The sequence below is a fragment of the Danio rerio genome, chromosome 25 (genome assembly GCF_052040795.2).
Source record: "Danio rerio strain M-AB ecotype USA chromosome 25, GRCz13ab, whole genome shotgun sequence".
NCBI lineage: Eukaryota > Metazoa > Chordata > Actinopteri > Cypriniformes > Danionidae > Danio > Danio rerio.
The window spans coordinates 34,700,727-34,728,165 of NC_141045.1; the positions used below are offsets into that span (position 1 = coordinate 34,700,727).

At 38.4% G+C, this 27,439-nt stretch overlaps 2 protein-coding genes across 53 annotated transcripts in view; one reads left to right on the forward strand and one right to left on the reverse strand.

Annotated features, from left to right (window-relative positions):
• The window catches only part of tjp1b (tight junction protein 1b), a 200,306-nt gene that overhangs the window by 137,265 nt on the left and 35,602 nt on the right, over nt 1–27,439 (forward strand). For 14 of the 51 annotated variants that reach the window (XM_087310924.1, XM_087310926.1, XM_087310932.1 and 11 more), the window contains 10 exons: nt 433–489; nt 3,261–3,385; nt 6,230–6,332; nt 7,924–8,278; nt 12,335–12,441; nt 12,555–12,723; nt 17,415–17,559; nt 25,842–25,972; nt 26,223–26,328; nt 26,536–26,686. In XM_087310924.1, coding sequence (XP_087167050.1) covers nt 433–489; nt 3,261–3,385; nt 6,230–6,332; nt 7,924–8,278; nt 12,335–12,441; nt 12,555–12,723; nt 17,415–17,559; nt 25,842–25,972; nt 26,223–26,328; nt 26,536–26,686 — 1,449 coding nt within the window. 51 annotated transcript variants of the gene reach the window in all.
• Nucleotides 1–27,439, reverse strand: part of cops2 (COP9 signalosome subunit 2) — a 218,010-nt gene that overhangs the window by 29,181 nt on the left and 161,390 nt on the right. The window lies entirely within an intron of this gene.

Sequence of the window (27,439 nt, forward strand, 5' to 3'; positions counted from 1 at the left end):
GTGAATGTAGAGGAGCATGCACACACACACACACACAGCTGGTGTTGTTGTTGTGACACTGTGTCGAGCCTCTGTTCACAGTCACTGCATTGCAGAAGCCATGGAGAACAACATGAATAAGCCCCTAGCATGAGCTTTCAGCACCTCTGCCGTTTCCTCGTCTGTTTAGCATTACATCATTTGCGAATCTCCGCTTGAGAACGTGTGGGAAGTTCGTTTACACTCTGGAGGATTTTCCGAACGCATTTTAAGTGCTGAAACTCTTTCATTTGTGAATGTGTGCGCAAGCTCGCTTGATTTTAATGAATGCTTCTGCATCCTTCAGGCCGTGTGGGAATGTAACCAATTAAAGCTGTTGATGTTAATCTAACGATTTGTGTGTTTCTCTATTAATCTCTTTCCTTCTTTCTGTGTGTTTTTTCTTCAATGCAGAGTGCAGCAATGGATGAGACGGTAATATGGGAACAGCACACTGTAACTCTACACAGGGTGAGAATTTCACTTTTTTTTTCCGATCTCTGTTATTTTTGTGTGTTTGGAGTCCCAGAGCAGATCCTTCTCACACTTTCGGTGTGATCTGTGAAATATATATTTAGGAAATTGCCTAATTTTTCTCTCTCTTGGGTTTCACTTGCTGTTAAAAACATCTTAAGTAGGGCTGCACTATATTGAAAAATTCAGACATTGCAATATTTTATTTTACTACGATTTTTATTGCAATATGAATGCAGTTTTGGCAGATGACTTGAAGAGCTTTATTTGGAATAAAATCATTAACTTTGATTCGAATAATCTTTAAGAGGAGTGAATCAACAAAGTTGCAGGAATAATTAAATAAGATGGAGCAAAGAGAAAAGTGAATTAAGTAGAGAGATACGGTTCAGAACACGCATGACCTGCGGGTTAATACTTTTTTTTTTTACTTGTAGATTAATACTACATTTTTAACATTTGCAGCGATCACTTCTCACGTCATTAAAAGATCAGTATCACAACACCCAAGCAATGTAAATTATAAGCAATTTGCATATGTTTATTAATCCTTTGAATCGCTGCGTTCAAATCTGTGTTTGAAATATGCAAAAATCAAGGAAGAGATTCAGCCTTCAGTTTACAAACAGTTAAATAACACAGAATTACTGAGATAACAGTTAATAGTTTGGATAAAACCCACTGATGTTTACTGTAAAGATTAAATTACAGTCATATGCATTTCAGTGTTTCCTCTAGGATTTTTTCCAGCTGTGGCGGCAGACCTTTTACACAAATCTACCAACTACTTATGGCATTATTTCAATGACAAATGGAGAAATGGCGTGAGCGCAGTATCACAAGTCGAGATCGCATTTATGCAATATAAGCATGCAAATCGTACGCCGATTTCCTCGTGCACAAAACCTCTTGCAAAAATGTACGCTGCACAAGCGCAGATCTTCTTGTGCGCTCTAAAATAAACGCTGCTGAAATGCGATTTAGTGCGTTTATGTAGTGAGTATGTCTCCAGCATTTATTAGATTGGTTGGAATATTTATAAATGTCTCCAGTAGACCTACAGAGCGGCATTAATGCATCTTGAGGTAAAGTGAAACGGCTATCAACTTCAATTCTAAGCAGAATCACAGACCTTTATCTGTAAATAAATTTAAATTATGGAAACTGTTCACCCTAACTGAAAGCTACGTTGTGTTTGCTAGCATCACGCATCATGTACCTGTCAGTCAGTCTGTCAGCACGTAACCTCAAAGGGTTAAACAAATAACCCACAGCAATACTTATTACAGAAAAGTTTGTGCTGTTATAATTTACTTGCCTTTAATAAGGTGTGGTGCGATTATTACGTGCTATTAAAAACAACAACAATGGCTGAATGTTTTGAATGAGAAGCTGGAATGTAGCCGTGGCGGGATGAATTTTGGTGTGACGCCCCGCCATGGAAGAATGACTAGCGGAAACCATGTATTTAACTTATTGCTAAAAAAATGAACGATGTAGGCAGCAATTACATTATTTAAGCAATAGGTGGCGACAACCAGCCACCAAAAATATGACACTGAAAAATTCTTTGAACACATCGAGCAACGAAACATGAAGCTTTATAAGTGAATAACTGAATCACTTATTGAAAATGAGACTAAAAATTAATATTGGTTGTACAAATTATAATGTTAGATAATGTTAGCACAGAATATTTTAAAATTTATTTTTATTCAGCGAATTATTTCTTCATTTTATTTGTATTAAAATTATAGCTTATAAGTTCTGTTTGCTAAAACCGAAAGTGTCTTGCAGTGCTGTTTTAGTAATAAATGGAAAGCAAAATACATTTGTCTTCTCCCCTTATTTTCTGATTCGAAAAATGGTCCAATCCGTGACTAAAAAACTAATTATAACAGATGTGTTATGTTTAGAAATGTGTTGAAAAGCTTTTCTTCTGTTAAACAGAAATTGTATACAAATATATAGAGGAGGGCTAATAATTCTGTATATTGTCATAATGCACAGCCATAATCTAATGCAGTACTAAACATTAATGTAGTGATAAAAGCTAAATGTACAACCTACTAGAAATGCAACCATAAGCTTTTAACTGAAACTGACCAATCCATTCACTCATTCGTTTTCTTTTTGGCTTAGTCCCTTTATTAATCAGGGGTCGCCACAGCAGAATGAACCACCAACTTATCCAGAATATGTTTTACGCAGCGGATGCCCTTCCAGCCCATCTCTGGGAAACACCCATACACACTCATTCACACACATACACTACGGACAATTTAGCCTACCCAATTCACCTGTACCACATGTCTTTGGACTTGTGGGGGAAACCGGAGGAAACCCACGCGAACATGGGGAGAACATGCAAACTCCACACAGAAACACCAACTGATCCAGCCGAGGCTCGAACCAGCGACCTTCTTACTGTGTGGCGATCGTGCTACCCACTGCGCCACTGTGCATTACTAGCTTGTTAGACCTGACCAAGTAGAGCATTCATTCAGCTGTGTGTGTGTGTGTGTGTGTGTGTGTGTGTGTGTGTGTGTGTGTGTGTGTGTGTGTGTGTGTGTGTGTGTGTGTGTGTGTGTGTGTGTGTGTGCGCGCGCGCGCAGGTTAGCATGTTGTTTTTCTGCTCTTTATCTCTTTGATAAGGTCTTTCTATCTGCTCTGCCCTTCTCTCTGTATCTCTCTGACCATCACATCTCCTCCTTTATCTCTTCATTCTCTCTCTGCTGTTTGTTAACCTGCATCTGTGTTTCTGACAGGCTCCAGGGTTTGGCTTCGGGATCGCCATCTCCGGCGGACGGGACAACCCTCACTTCCAGAGCGGGGAGACGTCCATCGTCATATCAGATGTGCTGAAGGGAGGCCCCGCCGAGGGCCTGCTGCAGTAAGACTGATCACATACTCGCTATAACTGAGAATGCTTTACTAGTTTAAGCAGTTAAAGTACTTTTAACTTTTTAAAGGCTTTTATACATTAAAAACAATACAGTGCATGCAAGTGAAGGGAAGTTTTCTTGTAATTGTATGATAAATAAATAAAATAATAATTTAATTTAAATATACACTACCTGACAAAAGTCTTGTCCTCAATCCCAGTTGTAAGAGCATATATAGCTGATCATTTAAAAAAGTGGCAGAAGGTAGAATTTTGAACTGTTGAGCTGCATCCCAATCATCACGATACTGCAGAAGACCTACTGGAACCCGCATGGACCCAAGATTCTCATAGAAATCAGTCAAGTTTGGTGAAGGAAAAATCATGGTGTGGAGTTATATTCAGTGCGAGAGATCTGCAGAGTGGATGGCAACATCAACAGCCTGAGTATCAAGACATTTGTGCTGCCCATTACATTACAAACCACAGGAGAGGGCGAATTCCTTAGCAGGTTAGCGCTCCTTCTCAAACTTCAGCCTCCACATCAAAGTTCCTGTAGGCAGAGAAGGTCAAGGTGCTCCAGGATTGGCCAGCCCAGTCACCAGGCATGAACATTATTGAGCATGTCTTGGGGTAAGATGAGGAGGAGGCATTGAAGATGAATTCAAAGACTCTTGATGAACTCTGGGAGTCCTGCAGGAACGCTTTCTTTGCCATTCCAGATGACTTTAATAAGTGATTTGAGTCATTGTAGAGATGTATGGATGCAGTCCTCCAAGCTCATGATAAAGTCAGACACAATATTCATTAAATATAATATAAAATATAAAAGTCGTGTGTTGCAGACCTGTTGGCCAGGTCACCCTTGTAAATGAGATCTTGATCTCAATGTTTTTTTTTTAATCTGATTAGATAAAGAAATATATATATATATATATATATATATATATATATATATATATATATATATATATATATATATATATATATATATACATATATATACATATATACACAGTTGAAGTCAGAATTATTAGCCCCCCTGAATTATTAGACCACATGTTTATTTTTCCCCTAATTTCTGTTTTACGGAGAGAAGATTTTTTCAACACATTTCTAAACATAATCATTTTAATAACTCATCTCTAATAACTGATTTATTTTATCTTTGCCATGATGACAGTAAATAATATTTGACTAGACATTTTTCAAGACACTTCTATACAGCTTAAAGTGACATTTAAAGGCTTAACTAGGTTAATTAGGTTAACTAGGCAGGTTAGGGTAATTAGGAAAGTTATTGTGTAATGATGGTTTGTTCTGTAGACTAGTGAAAAAAATCTAGATTAAAGGGGCTAATAATTTTGACCTTAAAATGTTTTTAAAAAATTTAAAACTGCTTTTATTCTAGCTGATATAAAACAGATAAGACTTTCTAAATACAAAAAAACATTATCAGACATACTGTGAAAAGTTCCTTGCTCTGTTAAACATCATTTGGGAAATATTTAAAAAAGAAAAAAAATTGAATTGGGTGCTAATAATTTTGACTTTAACTATATAAATATATAAAGTGTAAAAAAAAAAGTTTGTATCTTAACGTGGATTATTATTATCATTTGATTCTTTATGGAGTCATAAACATGAACATCTTTATGAACCATTCATTAAAAAAAATATACATATTACAAATTTGGATTTGTATTAAAAGAAAATGAATTTAAATTCAGTTTCAGGTTTATTTTTTAGTTTTGACAATTTATTGACAAATACAGAGTTTTTTCTTTCTTTTTCACAATGCTTTAATTGTTTGACACAATTTTACGCAAAGGGTGCTTTCACACCTGCCTTATTTAGTTCGGTTGAATATCACTAGTTTGTTTTCCCTCTTGGTGCGGTTCATTTAGAGAGGTGTATGCAGCAATCATACTATAGTAGACACCAAAATCGGACCAAAAAAGCGTACAGAGACCTTCTTGAAGAGGTGGTCTCGTTACGCTTTCAGATTAACCCTGGAGCGGTTTGTTTGTGGTGAGAATATGATCTGAACTAAAACAGACCCAACCGCAAACAATACTGCACCTTTGTGGACTAATCCAGCTGCCGTAGGCCGATGCGCTGTGCATTATGGGATGTGGAGGAAAAATATTTGTTGGCAGCGTTTTACCAACAGAGAGAGAGAGAGGGAAAAACATTAATTGAATTGATCGTTGGTAATATTACTGCAAGATGACCATGTCGCAGTTTAGCAGAATTAATTCACTTCTCCTCCCGAAGTGACTTCATTCTCAATGTATAATTTGTCTAAAGTGATGTATACAAACTATGTAGTATACTATGAGCAGGGGATATGATCAGCCAACACACTTGTATCTCCAGCGACATTTTGTGTCTGCCGGTTTGTTTACTTGCGAGAGTTCCATTGGCATTTTCCCGCACGTGAATTCTGACCAATCGAAAAGCAGTTCAGGCAATTCATTTAACAACATCTGGCCAATGAGTGGATTTTGTCAGATGAGTGCATTTTGGTTCTTTTCATCTGGTTGGGACCAAAGCAATCAGTGTGGTGTGAAAACGACCCAAAGACCCCAAGAATGTATCGTTTATTGCTCTTGGTCCGGACCAAATGAAGCGGACTACAGATGTGAAAGCACCCAAAGATGTAATCAGCTGATTATACTGTGTAACACAGCATTGTCTAGTTGATGGGTTTTGTCATGCGTTTGTCTGAAAGCTGCTTGTGAGTGTGTTATGGTGTGTGAACGCATGAGTGCACAGAGCTGCTGATCAGGCGTTGAGTCAGTTGGAGTGGCACTTTTGCTTACTGTTTTCTGCTCTTTTTGCCCTCGGCAGGGAGAATGACAGAGTGGTGATGGTCAACGCCGTCTCCATGGACAATGTGGATCACGCTTACGCAGTGCAGCAGCTCCGCAAAAGTGGCAAGAATGCAAAAATAGTAGGTCTTTTTAGTATGAGATATGGCAAATAGTATGGCAAACAGTACATCATTCCTAATGTGTCAAATTAGCATATGACTGAACTAGGGCTGGGCGATTTGGCAAAAAAAAAAAAACTAGGTTTTTTTTATAGTTTGACCGATTCACGATTTCGATTTTTTTTTTTTTTTTTTTATTGTGTTACTAGTCTTCTCAAAACATTACAACAACATGACTGAAGTAACACTCTCTTTGAAAGTAACTTGAAAAACCATCTGGTTAAGGAACATTGTATTTTTAATGGCCATGTCATACAAAAATCGGTCAAGGTGTAAATAAATGTAAAACAAATTTACGAGTTAAATATCGTTGCTGAAGATTTGAATAAGAAATATTTGTGTAAATATTGCATGTGCAGGCATAGTAGTATTTTTCGCAAGTTTTGCTGAGCCTAGGAAAGATTGGCTGTCAGCTCAGCTTTGACTTTGTCTTCTGATTGAATGACAGGTTGTAATGCTGCTGCCTTTTTCTTAAAAAGATAAAGTGGAAGAAAAGGACTGAACATGGAAACTGTAAAGCCTAATTTAACCCAACGTGTGAAGTTGTGGTAGTATAGCAGGAGCAAATACAAGTACCAGATGTGTGTTTAATATAAAATAATATATTTAATCTATTTTTCTTTTCCCCCTTTTAAATACCGATCATTTGATGCACTTTGCTCCACTCTGTGTATTATGATGCCTGATCTGTCTGGTTTTCAACTAGGTCCGCTAAATGACGTCATGAGGGCGGGTACTTTCATTTTCATTGCTACAGGCCCCCGCCTCTGCTCGTGTTCAAACCAAAAGATTGGCGCGTTTTTTCACATGGCAGGCTTTTACGTCCTTTATACATGTTGAGATCGAGTTTATCGACTTGATGAGGGAATATGTCTTGACAATCCACACAGATGTGACTCGGACTAATGCAACAAGTAAAATCCTACATGACTTCTTACTTTAACAGGCAGTCAAGCAGGTCGCACACCAGAAGCGTCACGACACGGCGCGCACATGAGTTTAAACTATCACACACCAAACGCGCACCTTCGCATGATATTTAACATAAAACTAATCAGATGGCACGGCTGAAATATGAACTACTTCATGAATCGTGGCTGGGCGGCGCCGGTGTGTGTGTATAGAAACCGGTTTAGAATTCTAAAATCCATTGCGCTGCATTGTGTTGCGCGGCGGGTCGCCGAAAGGCGCTTCTGGTGTGCTTCCTGCTTCATAAAGAGAGTGAACCAAAGCGCATTGGTTCCATTGTAATGTATTAAATATATTTTTGAAAAAAATTGCGATTTCACGATTTGATTCAAAATTAAATCGTCTGAAAACGTAAATTCGAATTAATCGGAAAAATCGGAAAAATCGCCCAGCCCTAGACTGAACGATAGCATGCAAAGTAGAATCAAAATAGCAGGAAACATTTGAGTGGGGAAAGTTGCATATGTAAAATACCAAACGAAAATATATCTTAAGATGAAATTAAATGACAAGAATAATAAGATATCAGACTTTAGATTTTCAAAGACATAAAGATTGTCGCTGATTATCGTTTCCGATTCAGACCATCAGGAGAAAGCGTAAGGTGCAGATCCCGTCAGGCCGGCCGGGTGAACGCGAGACTATGTCAGAGCATGACGAGGACGACGACAGCTACGAGGATGAGATCTACGAGTCCCGGAGCGCGCGAAGCGGACCCAGCGCCTACAGTGGAGGTGGAGGCGGCGGCGGAGGTGGAGGAGCCTCGGGACGGAGGAGCGGCAGAGGCGACAGGCTGAGTGGGAGGAGGGAGCGGGACAGAGAGCGCAGCGGCTCCAGAGAGAGGAGTCTGTCCCCGCGCTCGGACCGCCACTCTGTGTCCTCCAACCTCCCCCCACGGCCAGCCAAAGTCACACTCGTCAAATCCCGCAAGAATGAAGGTGAACATGGCTGCTTCGATTACTCTGCCCTTTACTGACTTACACTAGCACTAACAGTTCCTTTGTATAATCAGCACTTGTTGTGGGTATTGCCTCTTCGTGTTGATTTGCTAAATGTCTCCTCGATCGTAAGTTGCTTTGGACTAAATTACAACGCCAAATGACTAAATGTAAATGTACTAACTATAGCTGCGGTGCTCTGTGCACATGATCAAAATAGCGCAGTTAACATATTAAACAATATTCATCAATCTGACAGCTTTTACATCTATTATCAGTAAGTAGTTGTTAATCCTGTCAAATAGCGAAGATTTTATGTCAGCTCATTGTAAAGAAATTGTTTTATTTAGTTTAACTTGATCATAAAATAATAAAAACTAAATGGAGGTAAAGCTTTAATGATGTGACACTATCCAAAATCCACTATTGTAAAACGCTATAGAAAGTAAGTAAGGTAACTTGACTATTCAAATTGATCAAGAGGACCAATTCTCCCAATTAACTAGTGGCTTAATATTAAGATGATGTAAGGCTGTTTATTTAAAGATATAAAGCAAAAATTCTGCATGAACTTATTCAATATTTGAAGAGTTCAGATGCAAAAGCCGATAAACGTCACTTCCAAAAATGAGATAATGAGATTGAGCGAATGCTTTAGGCACCTACTACATCATCAACAAATAGATTTGCTTCTCATCATCTAAATCCCAGCGCATTCAGAAATAACAGTTTGTTGACAAAAGCTGCTAAACACCACTTGCCTTTGACAGTAAAAGCCGCTATGTCTCGAGAACCAATCAGAAGCACGAATCGAATCATGTTTTCAATGGATCAGCGTGCTGATGCGCCGGCTTTTATGAGGAGACTGTTTTATTTCGATTTTGATTTTAAAAGATGTAGTTTAATGAACTGGATGAGACCGTAGGACTGTCAGTGAATGGCAAATGAAGACGTTCCTTACCTCAAAACTCTCTGCATTATAAGTAAAAGTAAACACAATGTATAGTCGGAAGTGTAACATGCATTCATAATGTTTTTTGTGTAGTGACGCTACTTTGAATGAGCCCGATTTACTATACATTGAACGGCAACTCCATCTCACGAAAGAGTTAAGATGGCGTTCTTTTATCCCGCATGTATGCCATAAGGATAAACACGGGACCAAGACTTTAAGTATGGAGAGAATCAATGAATTAATAAATGACAGCTTCTAAAAGTGTCTGAGAGCCCCCTTTTACCCAGTAGGTCTACCTTGTGTTTAATTTGCTAATTAAGCTTTTTTTTTTTTTTAAGATAAGTATAGTGTATAAAACTCTACATTTATATTAGCCTACTTCATATTACTTATACGTCTGATTAGCTTTTTATATTAAAGGACAATGCACAGATGTTTCATGATGTTTTACACTACATTATTTGAATCTACCTAGCTTAGCTTACAATGTTTGCAATGTTTACAAATATCAGAAAGGACAACAGATTGCTAAGATTTAATTCATGTCAGTTGTGATGTTATTGAACGATGCACTTTCTTTACAGATTTCATTCATTCATCTATTTTCCTTCTGCTTTTTCCCTGGTTTATCAGGGGTCACCACAGCGGAATGAACCGCCACCTATTTAACAGATTTATGTATTTCAGTTGGTTTGTGTGATGTGTTTTATGTTTGGTAAAATAATTTCTAATCGCATCTTTAGTGATTTTCAGCTAGTTACACTGTCTTGTCTCGAAAGGTGGATTTAGAGTTTTTTGCTAAAAAAGCACAAGTGGATTTAGCAAGTTTTGACGCAGAAGAAAATCTACCTTGTTGAAAAACAAAGAATTGTCTAAAGTGACATTTTTTGGAAAAAGGTATTTTATTTACCAGCTAATAACCTTATCATTACATATAAAATGAAACTTCTGAACCTAATCAGAGAAGCCTGATTGAAAATGCTTATTTACAAGAAAAGAGGTCTGATGGATTTAGAGGGTTTTGCATCTGAACTCTTCATTTCTAATCCTACCTAATACTTTAACCCAATCTCTACCTTAATAATCATTAATAAGCAACACATTAATACTTTGAGGCCAGTCTTGGGGGAAACACATTACAAGTAACACAAGTTATGTAATAATATTACTTTTCTAAGTAACAAGTAACATAGTACTTAAAAAAAGTATTAATATTTAAGTTACTTTTTTTTTTTAATGTAACTTGAGTTAATCTTTAGATAATTTAATTTGCTTTTAAAAAATATTTCAATTAAAATGAGTATAATCATGTTTCAAAATGAGCTCCTTGCCGGAACAGACAGAAACCGGAGGGCAGAGCTATGCATTTCATTTCTGTGACGGAAGTATTCTCATAATTCTGAAAACATGGAAGAAAAGAGGATTATAATCTCAATGGACTGTGATTTTACTGGACTAATAAGACAAAAATACAAAAGTAGCAAACGTATTGCTTTCAACTTTCATTAATCTGTATTTACAGCATGTATGGCGTCAGGAAGTTCTCAGAAGGTGACATCAGGTATAATTTTTTTTTTTTTTTAAGGGGAAATGAAGGTGTGGGTTATACAGTGTGCTGTTAAATGCAGAGCTCCTCTATTAAAAAAATAAATAAATAAAAATAAGTTCTGAAAGAGATCAAGCCTCAGGCAGGTATAAAGAAGTAACTCTAAGATAAGGTAACTCGTTACTTTCCATGAAAAGTAACTACATAATGTAACTAATTACTTTTTTGGCGAGTAACTCAATATTGTAATGGATTACTTTGAAAAGTAATTTCCCTTTACACTGATTGAAGCTAAGGCAAAGCTAATCTCTTGTTAAAAGTGAGATTTGTATCATAAACTGAAGTGTGACCTAAATAGATAATAGAAGACTGAAGTTAAAAACAACAATAAAAATATATAAAATCATATACATTAACTTCTAGATTTTAATGTTTTTCGTTTTTTAACTTTTAGGCAGCATATTTATTTATTTATTATTGTTCTGAGATTAATGTGGTTTATTTGTCATTTGTTTTGTTTACCTTGATGTAATGATGTAACTAAAACTCCTATAATAATTTATAAAAACGTATAATAAAAAAAAAATGGAAATACTACACAAGTTGCTGAAATCTTAAAGGGATAGTGCACCCACAAATGAAAATGTACTCACCCTCAAGTGCTTTTAAAAGAGTTTGTTTTTTCTCAGAAAGATGTATCATTTCATCATAAAGATGTGTTTTCTTTGCACAAAAGAAGATTGCTTTAACTACTTCACTAGCGAAAAAACTGTTAAACAGACCATCTGCAGAAGGATAAAGAACGAGCCTCCTCCATTCGGCCTCTTACTTTCTCTTTACTTTTACTTTTTACTTCTTAGCTTTCGTGGTTAAGGAAACGATGTATGCATTCCACTGAAGACATCTATAAGCCTACATATTTTAATTAGTTAAAGCACAAAGATTTGTTTCAAAACTATTTCTAAATTCAGTTCTAATTACCAGCAATTAAATAAACGAAGAATAATAACAAAGTGTGGTAATAAAAACTGAGTTATTTCCAAATACACGTCCTAATCTTATGCCCCAGACTGATGCATAGTACCTTAATCTAATATTAAGCAGCATGTCTTGCATATTGATGCACGTCTCCGAAACCCGACAGGAGGACAAATCTGAACTTGTTTTATTTCAATGTATATAAATATGCATAAAATAAATGATACTGTTAATAGTAATAAGATTATACTAATGCAAATTGTTGTGAATAAACTGAAAATTACAGTTGCGCTGGTCTGAAAATAGCAACAAATCGCGCCAAATACGTCTTGCGCCTTATTACGCCGGGTGTATGATAGGGTCCATAATCTGCGATCAAACTGATTTGCTGTGATCTAAACATGCATTGCTAGCCAATCAGAATCCGACCCCCACATCACTACTAAATAAGTAATCTAGTAGTGGCATGTGCGCAGTTTTAAAGCCAGAAAACAGGTTTCCGTCAGAAAAAATGAGTGGCGCTGCTGACTAACATATGCTAACATGCTGCATGTGTTTCTGCGGTTTACTCTGTAAGCAGAATACGGGCTTCGCCTGGCCAGCCACATCTTCGTGAAGGACATTTCCCCCGAGAGCCTGGCAGCCCGAGACGGAAACATCCAAGAGGGAGACGTGGTGCTTAAGGTAAGAGCACTCAAAACACCTGTTGGAGAGCGCAGACAGATGGAGCAAGACAAGTGATGAGCGCCGACCTAGAGTGACGGATTTTACTCGGACTTTATTTACTCTTCATGTAGATTAATGGCACGGTAACAGAGAATTTGTCCCTGATCGATGCTAAGAAGCTGATCGAGAGGTCAAAGGGAAAGCTGAAGATGGTGGTGCAGAGAGACGAGCGGGCGACGCTGCTGAACATCCCCGATCTGGACGACAGCATACCTTCTGCTAATGCCTCGGACAGAGATGGTGAGAGAGTCTCCAATGCGGATTGTTTATTCATTCATTCATTCAATTTCTTTTTGGCTAAGTCCCAGTCTTTTGGATGATACGTTAAGCCTAGGTCCTGACTCTCTGTGGTCATTAAAAATCCCATGGCACTTCTCGTAAAAGATTAGAGGTGTAACCCCGGTGTCCTGGCCAAATTCCCTCTCACCCCTTATCCATCATGGCCTACCGATTCATCTCTCCAGCATTTTTTTACGCAGCGGATGCCCTCCCAGCTGCAACCCATCACTGGAAAACATCCATACACACTCATACACTACGGTCAAATTAGCCTACCCAATTTGCCTATACCGCATGTCTTTTGACTGTGGGGGAAACCGGAGCACCTGAAGGAAACCCATGCCAACATGGGGAGAACATGCAAACTCCACACAGAAATGCAACTGACCCGACCGAGGCTCGAATCAGTGACTTTCTTGCTGTGGCGTGGTGCCACCGTGTCACCCCAATGCGGTTTAGCTTCGTTTTTTTTTTTCTTATAACGCATGATAGTGGAGCCTTATGGCTGTTTCGATCAGCACCCTAGCTTCAGAGGTCGTTCATCAGTAGGTCACACACAGATTTGGGCACTATTAAGGCCACTGATGAAGTTGGTTCACTACACCTGGAGACACATTGTGTGTGATATGAGAATATCCTGATTATACGTTATCAAAACTGACATTTATAATTGACAGCCGAACTAATCATAATAATATAGTAACTTTAGCTAAATATTTGTGTAACGGATCATAGTTGATTCGTGATCTAGATGATCACAATTCATGGTTTGCGTGAATGCGGTCCCCGGATTAAAAACATGTTAAAATAAAATGTTTTTTTACTTGTAGATGAATCCAACTTTTGTAATGATTGCAGAGAGCTTGTCTCCCTCGTCATTCCAAACACACGCATGAAGAGATTTTGACTTCCTTGTAAAATATATTTACGGGAAGTAGTTGTGGAGGCACCTAAATGCTTTCTTAGGTTATTAGAGTTGTCTTCTGTCACTGCTTGTTTAGCCTGCTTTAATGCATTCAGTGTGAGCTGCACAATTAATCAGTAAAAGATCGGGATCACAATACCCACGCAAACTAAATTCTAAATGATCCTGATTTGCTCTTTTTATTTATTTATTAATTTTTTGCTTGATTTGATTGTTTTTTTTTCTCTATTCAATTACTAAATTGCAAAGTTACAAATAATCAAACAACACAGAAATACTGGGGGAACAGTTCATAGTTCAAATATAAACACTGATGTTTGTTAAAGATTAAAATGACCATTTAATGCAAAAAGGAAAGGTGTAATGACCAGCCATTTAAAAATATCACTGAAAAATTCAGCAAAAAGGATACATCATTATTGAAACTAAGTTGTTAGGAGTGAGTTGTTGAATCATTGAAAATGAGACGAAATAAATATGAGTTGTTGTATAAGATTATAATGTTACAATTCTACATTTAGCATTATCATCAACACTAGCAACGTTCATTCTCAGTATTGAATATTTAACTTTTTTATTACCTGTTTATTTATAGATTTTTATTTGCAGTAAAATTACAGGTTCTAAGTTCTGTTTGTTAAAACCAAAAGTGTCTTGCAGTACTGTTTTTCTAATAAATGGAAAGCAAACAACCTCTGTCTTCTCCCCTTTTTTGCTGATCTGAAAAATGGTCTGATCTGTGACTCAAACTCTATAATGTGATCCGAACTATGAGATTTCTGAGTGCACAGTACATTGTGCGATATTTCAGGGCGCAAAAGTTTGAGTGTACTGGAAGAATTTTGCGATTGAGAACAGCACTCAAAATGGCTGATCAGTGCGCTGACTATTAAACAAGGGTGCTGACGGAGACACACCCAATAGTTAGTATTCTGTAGGTAAATCATGAAAATATGAGTTCAGCATTTCTACTGTTATAACATGTTGCCATTATTTGTTTTTTTTCTCCTCCAGTGAAACACATCTAAACACAACCAGCTAGCTGTAACAATGAAAAAATATTATAAAAATTGGGTCACACTTTATTTTAAGGAACAATTCTTGCTATTAATAAAACAATAACTATGACATTAAGCTCAATAAACTCCTGACCTTCTGCTAACTAGCAGTTAAGGTAATATTGGGTAGGATTAGGGATTTACAATAAGATTATGCATAAAATAAACTTATTGATAACTTATAAACAGACAATATATATTAATAATAGGCACTATTACTAAGCTACTAGTAAATAATGATAATTGGTTCTTATGCTAAAGTGGTACCAAAATATAAAATATACATACTGGACAGATATAATATAAGATTTTCAATCATATAACATTTAATATAAAACTCAGGAATTATCAGGGTGTCCGCGGGGTCTTAAAGTTTTAAATGTCTTAAATTTAAATTCTCGAATCTACTGAAAAATTGTGTTGTATGTCTTAAATGTTTTTTAACAGGTCTTAATTTTTCTTTGTTCATGTATTGCTACCCATTCTGTCCATTAACACCCATATAATAATCAACAATCCATCTGAGTAAAACTTTAAACCTTTTTATTTGGAAAGATCATTTTAACTAGTATTTTCCTTACAAGGGTGTCACGGTGGCACAGTGAGTAGCATGATCACCTCACAGCAAGAAGGTCACTGGTTCGAACCTCGGCGGGGTCAGTTGGCATTTCTATGTCAGCGTGGGTTTCCTCCGGGTGTCCAAAGACATGTTGTATAGGTAAATTGGGTAGGCTAAATTGTCCGTAGTGTATGTGTGAGAATGAGAGTAAATGGGTGTTTCCCAGTGCTGGGTGGCAGCTGAAAGGGCATCCGCTGCGTAAAACATGTGCTGGAAAGGTTGGCGGTTCATTCTGCTGTGGCCTAAGGGACTAAGCAAAAAAGGAAATGAATGAATGAATGAATGAATAAATGAATGAATGAATTTTCCTAACAATACCGTTTGTTTAAAAGTGCTCCATGTATGTACAGTAGGACACCGACCTAGACAGATTGTTGTGCATAGATTTAGTTTATTATAGTTTTTAAAACTTTTGAAGCATTTCTTTTTTATTTTAAAGAAAGTTTTATGTTGGATGCAACCAGAGCTTGCTTGTTTTTGCACAATATTAAAATATTTAGCTAAGAAGTATCTAAATTATTAAATTTTTCAAATTGTCATTATTATTATATAATTAAATTATAGTTTTTTTTTTGATTGGGCAAATAAAAATCTTTTCTGCCTGGGCTATTTGAAAAAAATCTTAGCATTTAGCTCTGTATAAGACTAAAATTTAAATTGTAATTGTCTTAATGTCTTAAATTTTTTAATTCAACTTGGTGAAACCTGCAAAAACTCTGATTTTAGTGTTGTATTTTAATTTTATATTTTCCATTGAAAATGTTCGATTTTGTTCAAAAGATACAATTCTGACTTCAGCTGTTAGCCCCTGTTTATTTTTCCCCCCAATTTCTGTTTAACGGAGAGCAGATTTTTTCCAGCACATTTCTACACATAATAGTTTTAATAACTCATCTCTAATAACTGATTTATTTTATATTTGCCATGATGACAGTAAATTATATTTGACTAGATATTTATTAAGACACTTCTATACAGCTTAAAGTGACATTTAAAGGCTTAACTAGGTTAATTAGGTTAACTAGGCAGGTTAGGGTAATTAGGCAAGTCATTGTTTAATGATGGTTTGTTCTGTAGACTATCGAAAAAAATATATAGCTTAAAGGGGCTAATAATTTTGACCCTAAAATGGTTTTTAAAAATATAAATCTGCTTTTATTCTAGCCGAAATAAAACAAATAAGACTTTCTTTAGAAGAAAAAATATTATCAGACATACTGTGAAAATTTCCTTTCTCTGTTAAACATCATTTGGGAAATATTTAAAAAAGAAAAAAATTCAAAGATGGGATAATAATTCTGACTTCAACTGTATGTATTTTATTTAGTTTTGCAAGATGTGTAGCAAATAATTTTTTTCTTGTTTTAAATATTGTTAGCTAAAATTGAAACAGTATTAGATTATAAAGTAAACTTAAATCTTAAAACATTGTTTTCTGAAATAAAAATGAGTGAACCTCTTATAAGTTAAAATAAAGTTGTTAAAGTTAAAGTCTGTTAAACTAAAAATAAACTAAACCGAGCAAATAGTGTTAAAACTGAAACTTGAACATATTCGAAATGACAATTTAAAAAAAAAAAAAGGTAAATGACTGAACTTCGCACAAAAATGAAAAGGTTGTTCCATACCTTTATGATTTTTTCCTTTTTCTGTTGAACACTAAAAAGATATTTTTAAAAAAAGTACGAAAAACAAATATCGTGGAAGTCAGTAGTAACATTCTTCAAAATATTTTATTTGTCTGTGCCAATGTCTCAGTGGAAAATGCATCGACACATGCACTTTGGTGCTCACGGTGACCCAAGTTCGATACCCACCTCGGTCCTGTGCCGATACTTTCCCTCTCTCTGCTCTCCACACTTTCCTGTCAATTCCTTCTGTTGTACTATCCAATAAAGGTGAAAACCCTGAAAAGGTCATAAAAAATATATATATCTTATTTTGTTGGGCATAACAAAAAGCTTGGACTGGTTTGGAACAAGTCAACCCTTTAAAAAAAACACAGTAGCAACAATTTTAATACAGTGCATTAATTGAATCTCTTTGTTAGATATTTCAGACATCCACTCCGTGGCCTCTGATCATTCCAACCGATCCCACGACCGGAAGAGGAGCAGCCGCTCTCGTTCTCCAGACCGCCGCTCCGAACCCTCAGACCACTCCAGACACTCTCCACCACAGATCAGCAACGGCAGGTGCGACCCCTTTCCCTTTCTCTCACTTCCTTTCACACAAAATGCTTCATTACAAATCAAATCAGAGTTCTGATTCAGGTGAAGTAAATGTGTCTGACTTTAGAGCCAGTTTTCAGTCTTCCCTCAAGTTTAAAGTCTTCCTGTTCCTCAAGATTACAAAAAATGGTGTACTAAAACTTGATGAGCTGAAATTTGTGAGACCTGCTCACCGCTGATATGAGAACAACCTTGTGACGGGCGCATGAGAGAGAAGCTTCTGTCAGACGGTGCTGCAGCGCTTGACAAAACGCTCCTGTAAATTGGAAGTGTCCTAGATAGATAAACCAGGGTGTGACAGCAGTGGAGGATGAGAGGAATTTCATCTACCTGCAAATGTGTCAGCCTAAATGAAGCCCTACATTTTAAAGGTGAAGTGTCTTTTTTTTTTGGTGGTAAAATGCTTGAAAGCACGAGTAGGCTATTTCTAGTTGACTACTCTGAGTAAACCATTTACTACTATATGAACTGGTGCGTTTTTGTGGCTTTACAGGCCTTGATATCCTCATGGGGTAGCTGTTTTTTTTCTTTGCCTAGGGGTTAAAAAGTTTGTGTGGCTTTTGTTGGCATGGTTTTGTTCTTTTTTTTTTGCTGAATTTTACACCACGTCTATGACGCGAGACCCTCGGGCCAGTGTACAGAATGTTACTGGCCAAATCAGGCCAGTATTAAATAAACTAATAAACAAACTGCCACTTTTCTAATCAAATGGCATACATATAAATGTATAGTTTCAAACTTACAGGCTAATTCACATATTTCACGATCTGAATAATAATAATAATAATTAAGTTTTTTTCAATACTAGACAATACGTGATGTGTCTATCTCAGTCAGTGACGAGTACATTCTCTAAATGCTTCTGTCACTGTTTAATCCTTTCTGTGCAAGACTGTATGGTGTAGTTAATGCCACACGAACTGTAAAGTGTTTAAAATTGGTAGTTCATTTAGAAATAAAAATAGCGAAATGTTCTTTAAGAGTTATAGTTCTTGCTGGAGGAAAGGGCTGTGCTGATGAGGTGAACGCAGAGAAAACCCGACTGCTCCTCTGTGACATTGGGATACAGGTGATGCAAGGTTATTTGTATCAAAGAACTGCAAATAAGCAGATGATATCACAATTTATCGATAAACACACACCTCGTTCTCTCACGTCAGCATCAACGCTTCGTGGTGACGTCAGGCGTTGCCGAACTGCAATGTGGATCCGTTGGCGCCGCTTCAGAGGCGTTGCTTGCTGCAGAAGTTGGGACTAGCTCAACTTTTCAAGCGCCAACAGAAGCGTCAGCCAATCAGATCGCTGTATGCAAATACACCAGCAAGACAGTGGCCTTTTGCTAACTGAATTTTATTGGCTGATGCTGCTATGACGATCGTTGTAGCCCCAACTTCAGACACGCCTTCAGTCAAGCGTTGACGCTAAAGCCCTGTGTGAATGGGGCGTCACCGCCCACGGCTGTGGTTTGCTGATCAAATGGAAAACAAGAGGGGGAGGATCTGAATTCTGCCGCCGTTTTCTTCTACAGTTTTCTAGTGTACAGTTTCTGAGCTAAACGCAAAAGTTTTAGGGGGGCTGAGTAGAAATAAAGGAGGGCTACAGCCCCCCTAAGATAGGCCTAGCAATGCCCATTGCTGGAAGCATTAACAACTTATGTTGAAATTTTATCGTTATTGTTCAATATGGGGGGAAAAAATATATAGAATTTGCATTTTTGCCCATCGCCCAGCCAAAGGGTAAACACTCGTCTACTTCTTTTTGCTTTTCAATTAAGTACAAAAAAAAGAATTTAATTTGAAGTCCTTAAGTCTATTACCTCAGACTTCCAAAATCATTCTGGTTTCATTAAAGTGAAGAATTCAAATTAAGCCAATTTTCTTTTCGAGCCCTGCTCAATTCCTGCTTAAGTCATTGGTGTTTTTTGGAACTTTTAGTTGTTTTCAAACTATAGCAAGCAGGAAGATGTTTTAGAAGTTACACTCCTCTCTAAAGCCAGTTTAGACCACACACATATTTACAGACCCTCAGTCGTGTGTTCACAAGTTTCCTCTTGTTGTTTTGAATCAGGGCCACAGGGCCGACGGCTCAGAGAACGCGGCCAGTGTAAGTGTTTGGGTCTGGTTAACGCAGCAGTGTCGCGATAATAGCTAACAAAACTAACGCTTGTGTGAGCTTGGCACTAAAGCATGTGATGTGGGTGCTTCATGAAGTGGTGTAACCCAATGTGTGTGTGTACTGTGCCCAAGTGGTGGAGTTCCTTTATGCTTGACATTCATGTTCATTTCATCACTCCATTTTGCCTACCTGACCTGGGCACAGGAAATGTCTTGGTCTGTTTACCCAATCCCAGCATGCATCTGTGACATCAAACCTATCCCTTCATTCATTCCCTCATAAATCCACAGAACTGGTCTCAGCTGTGTGCTACCTCTTATCTGCTGAGTGAAAAGAAAAATAGGGGTGTCTGTCGTAATGTACACATTCTTCAGAGGCCCGCTGCTGTCAGTTTTCGCTGTGTATGCAGGAACAAGCTGCTTTTAACATCATTTGTAGTAGTTCTTCTCTGCCTCTGAGTTTGGTATTACAGGCACATCTGCTCAGCCAACCGTCCTTGAAAGTCGTCCAGTAGGATTGAAGCACCACCTGTACCATGTGCATAAAGTCACAGAAAGTTGGACTCTGTGAAGACAGAGGCTGCTTCCTGACAGCTTTGGCATCTGTCTCTCTTCCTGTCAATCTGGCTAGATTTCTTTGAGAACTTTTTGCGGTAAGGAGGACATCACTGAGCTTTTGGTTCAATAACCAACAGGTTTGGAACCACTGGGGAGCCAATGCTTGCTTTCCAGAACCACCTGAGGTAGGATTAGGGAATGGTGCCAGAACTGACCATGGCATTGTATAAATGGAAAGGAGGTTTGGGGAACGTTTCTTTCATGTGTTGCCATCAGCCAGTTAGATTAGACATGAGAGTTTCAGAGTGATCAGTCACATGGAGGTAGCTGAACAGCTGCCATTCATAGGTGATATTGACCTTCTGGACCTCGTGTAAGAGCGTGATCAACATTTTCCAACTTGCTCTCTCGTGCTTGATTTTGCCAGCCTCGCTCCAGTCTGTTAGTGAAGGGAAGTGTGTGTTTTAAGATGCCTGCCAAGTTCAGTCCTCCATTTTCTCTTTCATTTAAAGCTAAAGAATTACCCCGGAAATTTTGGAACTGGTTGATTGCTAAAGAGAAAAGGGTCAGTCTGTGTCTCGCAGTATTGCACCCCAAAGAGCAAGAAAAAAGTAGAGGAAGAGCAGTACCTACTGTATGATGACATCAGCTCAAACAGAATGAGTGCCATGTGTAAGTGCTGTTAAATCCAGGAGGCCTCCGGGAGTGCTATTCATCATTTTAACTTTAAGAAGGGTGCTTGTGATCACCCCCTTTCGCAATCTGCACTTCTATCCATCAGTTAAAGTGGCATTACCAAGGCAGTTCCAGTGCTGGTCTGAAAAAAAAAGCCTAGTTCCAAATGAAAAGTACTTCTTAAGCAACAAAACATCCTCGTAAAACAGGACACGGTAGATTTTCTTTTCTTCTTGGGTTTGTGTCTGTACATCAAGATGACGACAGGGTTTGTTTGAGCTAAGGTCACCCATGGCTCGTTATTATATGCATGTAGTTTTACAGTGTAATCTCTCAGCTGTGTATAAAAACATGGCGGGTCCTTTGTTTTCATTCTGGCTAGCTCCACACGAGCTCTTGACGTATCTCTGTAACCAATCAGCATTCAGCTGCGTGTGTAGCTCCACCTTTTGTTACCCTTTCGAAAGGGTGCCGAAAAAGTGGTAGGGTACGGTTCGGGACGCCTTTTGACAGTGGAAACAGCCATAAAAGCGTACCAAACCGTACCACTCAGTGGAAACGGGGCAATACTGTACCATGCTCTCCTTTTTTTGGTACTGTGTTGGGTTTAAGGGTGCTTTCACACTTGGTTCATTTGCCTGGACCGTACCCAAGTTCAATTGTCTTCCCTTGCCACCTCCTCGGTTGGTTTGAGTTCACGCTGTCTTTTTTCCTTCTGAACCCCGGTACGCTTGCGTCATTGAGCTGCTGTTTTGTTTACGGCCGTTGCTTGGTGACGGTCTCAAAAGGAAGCGCCGAAATGGAAAGACTTCCGCACATCGTGGTCATTCTGCTTTAGCTGAAGCTTTTGGTTTCGGACATACAGAAAGCGACTCGCGTCCATCTACAGCAAACATATTATAAACATTCAGAACATCAGACTGTGTCTGCAGAAGCTGTTTTTGGAGGAGACAAGCAGACATCACTGTGTATCACTGTATTTGCCATGGCTCAGTCCCGCGTGTTACCAAGGTACGAAACGTGACACACACACACAAACACGAACGAACGTTATGAAAACGATAGTTTGTTGTACAGTTGGCGGTTCACTTCCGTGATTTGGTACGATTGCATTCACATCAGAAGTGAACCGTACCAGAGTTCGCATGAACCGTACCCCAGACCACCTCTTTCAGGCGGACTCTGGGACGGTTCACGGGTGCGCACCCGAGTTCAGAAGAATCGTTCACACTAGCTAAACGTACTGTACTATGATGTCAAACGAACCCGGGTGCGGACCAAAAGTGCTAGTGTGAAAGCACCCTAAATGTAAAAGTGTCAGGGCAAGTACTGATCTAACTCCAGTAGAACAATAATAAAAGCCCTATCACGTTCCCAAACCACAAAATAACAGTTGAAATTGTTAAACCACATTTATTGATTGTTTTACATTTTTTTTTGTCTCTTACAGTCAGTTTTATGGATCATAAGATCCATAAAGACCCTCAGAAGACTTTAATACTCTAAGGTGTTGAGCGTTATGCCACACACTTATCCTCAATGTCATCAGCCAAGGCTTTTTATTGAGCCACACAGTAATTGCAGGGGGAGAAATTCGTCATTGTCATGAATAAAACAGGAGCACATGTGGCGGCCTGGCTCCGCAGTGATGGAGAGTTTCTGCAGTCTGTGGATGTCGCCCGCTGTTGTTTACCGTGACAATAAAGGTCGCGGGCCGGACCCGTCATCTTTGGCCACGTGCCGAATTTCGGAGTGCCTCAATGGCGGTGGTGCACCTGGAGTCCTTTTCTCTTTCCCGTCTCTCTCTCACTCTCTGTCTCCTCCATTACTCCAGATCAGATGGGCTGCGCTAAATATAGTCCAACAAAGAAGCTGCAAAGCACAGCTGTGACCTTCAAGACTACCTAGCTGCCCTAGCCACACACCGTCCTCCCTCTCTCCCCGTCCACCTCGCTCTCATCTGCCATTTGTCTTTCAGTGTAAACAGTGTTTTATGGGTTGTGTGCTTAGGCTTGATAGTGTGGAAAAAGCGTGTGTTGTTTTTGGTTGTCCTGCTGAGAGCAGAGCATGCATTAATCATCAAACGCTTTAACCCAACAGCACAAAGCTTATTTCATTTCACACTCTATTGTACGTTTTCATTGTCCTGGTATACAGGTGTATTATTGATGTGCGTTCGTTTAAGGCCTGAAACATACTCTACCAAGTACTTATTGCTAATGCATTGCATTCTCATTGTTATCCATAAGGGGCCCGCTAGTAGACATTCGTGTAGAACACTCAAGTTTTTTTTGATGTGGAATAGTCTAGTGGTGGATACAAGTTAATTAAGTGCTCAATATGAGGTTTAACCATCTTAGTCACCCAGGGCTTCATTTGTGCCGGAACATGCCGGATCCGGCACCTCTGAAATCTGATCCGGCACCTCATTGTACTGATCCCCCTCCTCAACCGCCCACTTCCCCGGTCCGCTGTTCACTTTCACTTTCCTCCGCGACACCCCAACCCTCTTCACTTTTGTCCACGACAACCCCCCGCTCTTCACTTTCGTCCTTCTTCCAAGACATCCCTCTGCCATCCAACACCCGCCTCGCTCTCCACTTTCGTGCGCGGCACACACACACACACCTCTCCATCCTCTGGTAACTTGCTGGATCCGTTAACCCGATCTTTTCCGGGACCTCGCAATTCACAAATCACGCACTGCAGTCACCCCCTGCAGTACTGATGTTTATTATCACTACAGTAATGTCAGGTTAAGAATTAAATGAACACTGTCAAATTCAGAAGCAATAGTTTCTAGTGACACCGGTGGCCATTATGTGAACTGCACCTACAACAACACACTTGTGCAAATGTAACAAGAGATGGAAACAAAGCTACTGAGATCATGGTACTGTAAAGAATAGCTTGCTTCATATCATGGTAAGTTAGCAAAGTTTATTTAAAGAGCCATGAACCCCCCCACCACCCCATCTCAGCAGGGTGTACAGCTTGGGGGAAAAAAAAAGTCAGGAAATTGTGCGAGTCCAGCTTTGTTTAGGTTGGAGTGTTGAATGGCGAAAGAAGGAAGGGTTTACATAAAAAGGGGAGTTTCAGTACGTGCACTACAGCTGATTTTCACAGCAGCAACACAAACACACACAGGGGAGATAGACAGTGACTCGGAGAGCAGCAGCACATCTGAGAGCTGTGTGGACGTGTCGGATTTTCAGTCCATGATATTGTAGTATTATTATTGTAAACTTAGTAACTAAATAATTTTGACTAAGGTATGTCTTTAAATACTGAGAGTTCTGCTGACGATACTAACCAAGTTAGCCTCTGAATAAACATAAATAAAGCACATTGATCACACACTTACCAAATCTGTCGAGACAGGACAATCAACACCAACTGGAACCATGTCTTTTTTAAAAGAAGACAAGCGGCTAATCCAGATTTCACCATCTCCAAAAGCAAAGCCCTCGGGTGAAAAAATGCTCCTTATGAACATATTTTTGTTGTGTGTTGGAAGACCACTGTAAGGTCCACACGCGAGCTGTAAGGAAATGAAAACAAAACCTTTGTTTCGGCACATTTATAAACACAACGCGACCCATGTCTCCAAACAATTCTTCTTGTTTGAATTATGGTTTGCAACACAACGTGGCGTCTCTCTGAACACAGTAACATGTAAAAGCAGTCTTCGAAGCTTTATCATTTATATTAATGAAGTTGCATCTTGATTACGATAGAGCGCGCTGATTGTTTCAAACCAAGTCTTTCTCATGAATTAATGCTGAAAGCTCAATGACGTCACTTTGTACTCACCGGTACAGACATCCAGTCTCCACGCTGGAAATTACACAATGGTCAAATCGCCGTGACGTAAATTTATTTTTAAACCAGAAGAACAAATTTGCTCAAATTACGCAAAAACAGGCAATTTTCACTTGTTAGCTAAATATATGTTTCCTAATAGTGTTTTTAGCAACATGGGACACGTATACGACTGTTAACATCTCAAAAATGTGCTTTGGTGTTTTGTGCCCCTTTAAGCTTTGTAAAACAATTTTTCTAAATTTTTTCTAAAACTCTAAACATTTTACTGACTTAATCACTTGATTTAGTTGGCGAAGTGTTCACATCTGTGTTTGCATACTTGTGTTGAGAATGTTTCTGGCCTTAAGAAGGAAGGATTTTAGCTCTTAATGTGAATTTAAGCAAATTTTACATTTTCGTTCAGATCTTTTTTCTGAAGAACTGGGTGTTTTGTTGGTTTAAAAAATATGTATTTAGTATCATTATTTTTTGTTTACTGTTGTGTTATTGGATTTAAGATATTTACTGCTAAATTAATAATTTTAAAAGGTCTTGATTTATTATTCATGATTTGGTTAAATGGCCAAGAAAACAAAATACTTCACGAATACTTTCTTTTTATATAATAAATACAGTGTAAGTTGTAATAATTGCAGCATATTTCATAACAATAAAGTCACTTATGTTGGTGCTTTGAGTTATTCAGACTATTACTTTCAACAATTGAATTCAAAAGACTGATCATTTAAAAAACTAATCACTTAAAAATGACAAGTGTCAGAATAATGGTCTACATCTTTTTTTCCAAATCTTTAGGTTAGATGCCATCGCTCTAGTTGAGATCTTAAATTAACCATAAATCAATTCATTTTTATAAAAAATCAATTTTTAAATCTTATGTTCAAGAGAATTTTGAGTCTTTAGGATGGTTTATGGTTCAAGCATGTCAGTCCTTTTATTCTACCATGAAACCTATTTCTTACACCTTTTGGCCAAATCATTAAAAAAAGAAACTGCCTCAAAGAACGATTCTGTTAGACACTTGCCTCAGTAAGTGATGTGTGATGCCGTTTCCTTTACTCTGCTGCCCTACAGTCACAGGAGCCGTGATGAAGACAGGATCTCCAAGGCCGGGCCGCTTCCTCTACCTGCTAAGATGGTGGAGGAGATGCCGAAAGAGCAGAGCGCAGCCAGAGAAACAGAGAAACAGCTCCCCCCTCTGCCAGGTCAGAGGTCACTACACATCAATACACTGTCATCCATTCTGCACACACTATTCTGGGGCCTGCAGACGGTGAAGAGCAGCGGGAGTTTGTCAGTTTCGACAGCTTCTTGCCACCTGCTCCGTCCTGTTAAGTTTTACTGTGACCACCTAGAGCGCGACACGCTCCTGTGGTGGCAGTTGTGTGTGTGTGTGTGTGTGTGTGTGTGTGTGTGTGTTTTAAATAAATACTCAATGTGTCTTGTTCTCCTCAGAGCCCAAACCTGTGTACGCTCAGCCGGGCCAGCCGGACGTGGACCTGCCTGTTAGTCCGGCAGATGCTCCTGTGCCCAGCGTCACACATGATGACAGCATCTTACGGTACGTCTCAGCAACTTTCAGGGCATTCAGATGCATTTTGTCATGGCCCGTTTCCACTGCAATAAATAAAGTGATGTATTAATAAAGTCTTGCATTGTTTTGATATAGGTATTCAGTCATTTCAGTAAACTGATTTTAGTGCATGTAATCATTTGAAGGTGTTGAGAGAGAGCAGTCTCAGATGTGTGTTTGTGTGTCCGTCCTCAGGCCGAGCATGAAGCTGGTGAAGTTCAAGAAGGGCGAGAGCGTGGGCTTGAGGCTCGCTGGGGGGAACGACGTTGGGATATTTGTGGCGGGAGTTCTGGAGGACAGTCCTGCTGCTAAAGAGGGCCTGGAAGAGGGAGACCAGATTCTCAGGGTGAGAGACGTCCTAAAAACGTTTGTTCAAGTTGACATCGTTACAGTATGAAAGCTAAACTGTGAACACTTACTCTCAAACAACTCATTTTCACTTTGTTTTGCAATGCAGAAGTAAGTGCTTTTCTGTGAATTTGTTTGATTTTAGTAAATTCGTAGGGAAAAAACTAATGTAAACTGACTAATTGCTTTCCCTACAAACCAGTATGTTAATGATAATACTTTACATTATGATAAGAAAACACTAGTCTGCAACATCGGTCATCATTATAGGGTTTTAATGGTTTAATATGAATGGAAGTGAATGACACCTGAAATCTCAACATGTTTATAGTCATAGTTCACCCAAAAAATTAATATTGTGATCATTTATTTACCATTCTCTTGTTCCAGACTTGTTTGACTTTCTTTCTTCTGTTAAATACAAAAGAAGATGTTTTGAATAGTGTTGGAAACTTAAAAGTCGAGGGTTACAGGAGTTACTTACTTCAAAATATCATCTTTAGTGTTCAACAGATTAAAGAAATGCAAAGGTTTATAACCACTTAAGAGGAAATAAATAGTGAGTCAATTTTCATTTTCATTTGAACTATAGCCTTCATACTGAAACTTCATACCAAACTTTTTTTATTATCAATATTGACAATGGTATTTGGTCAATAAATATTGACATCGATTTTATCGTCCAGTCCTAATTTGTCCCATATAAAGTGAATGCAGAACACTAATATTAAATGCATGTTTTTAAATTGCC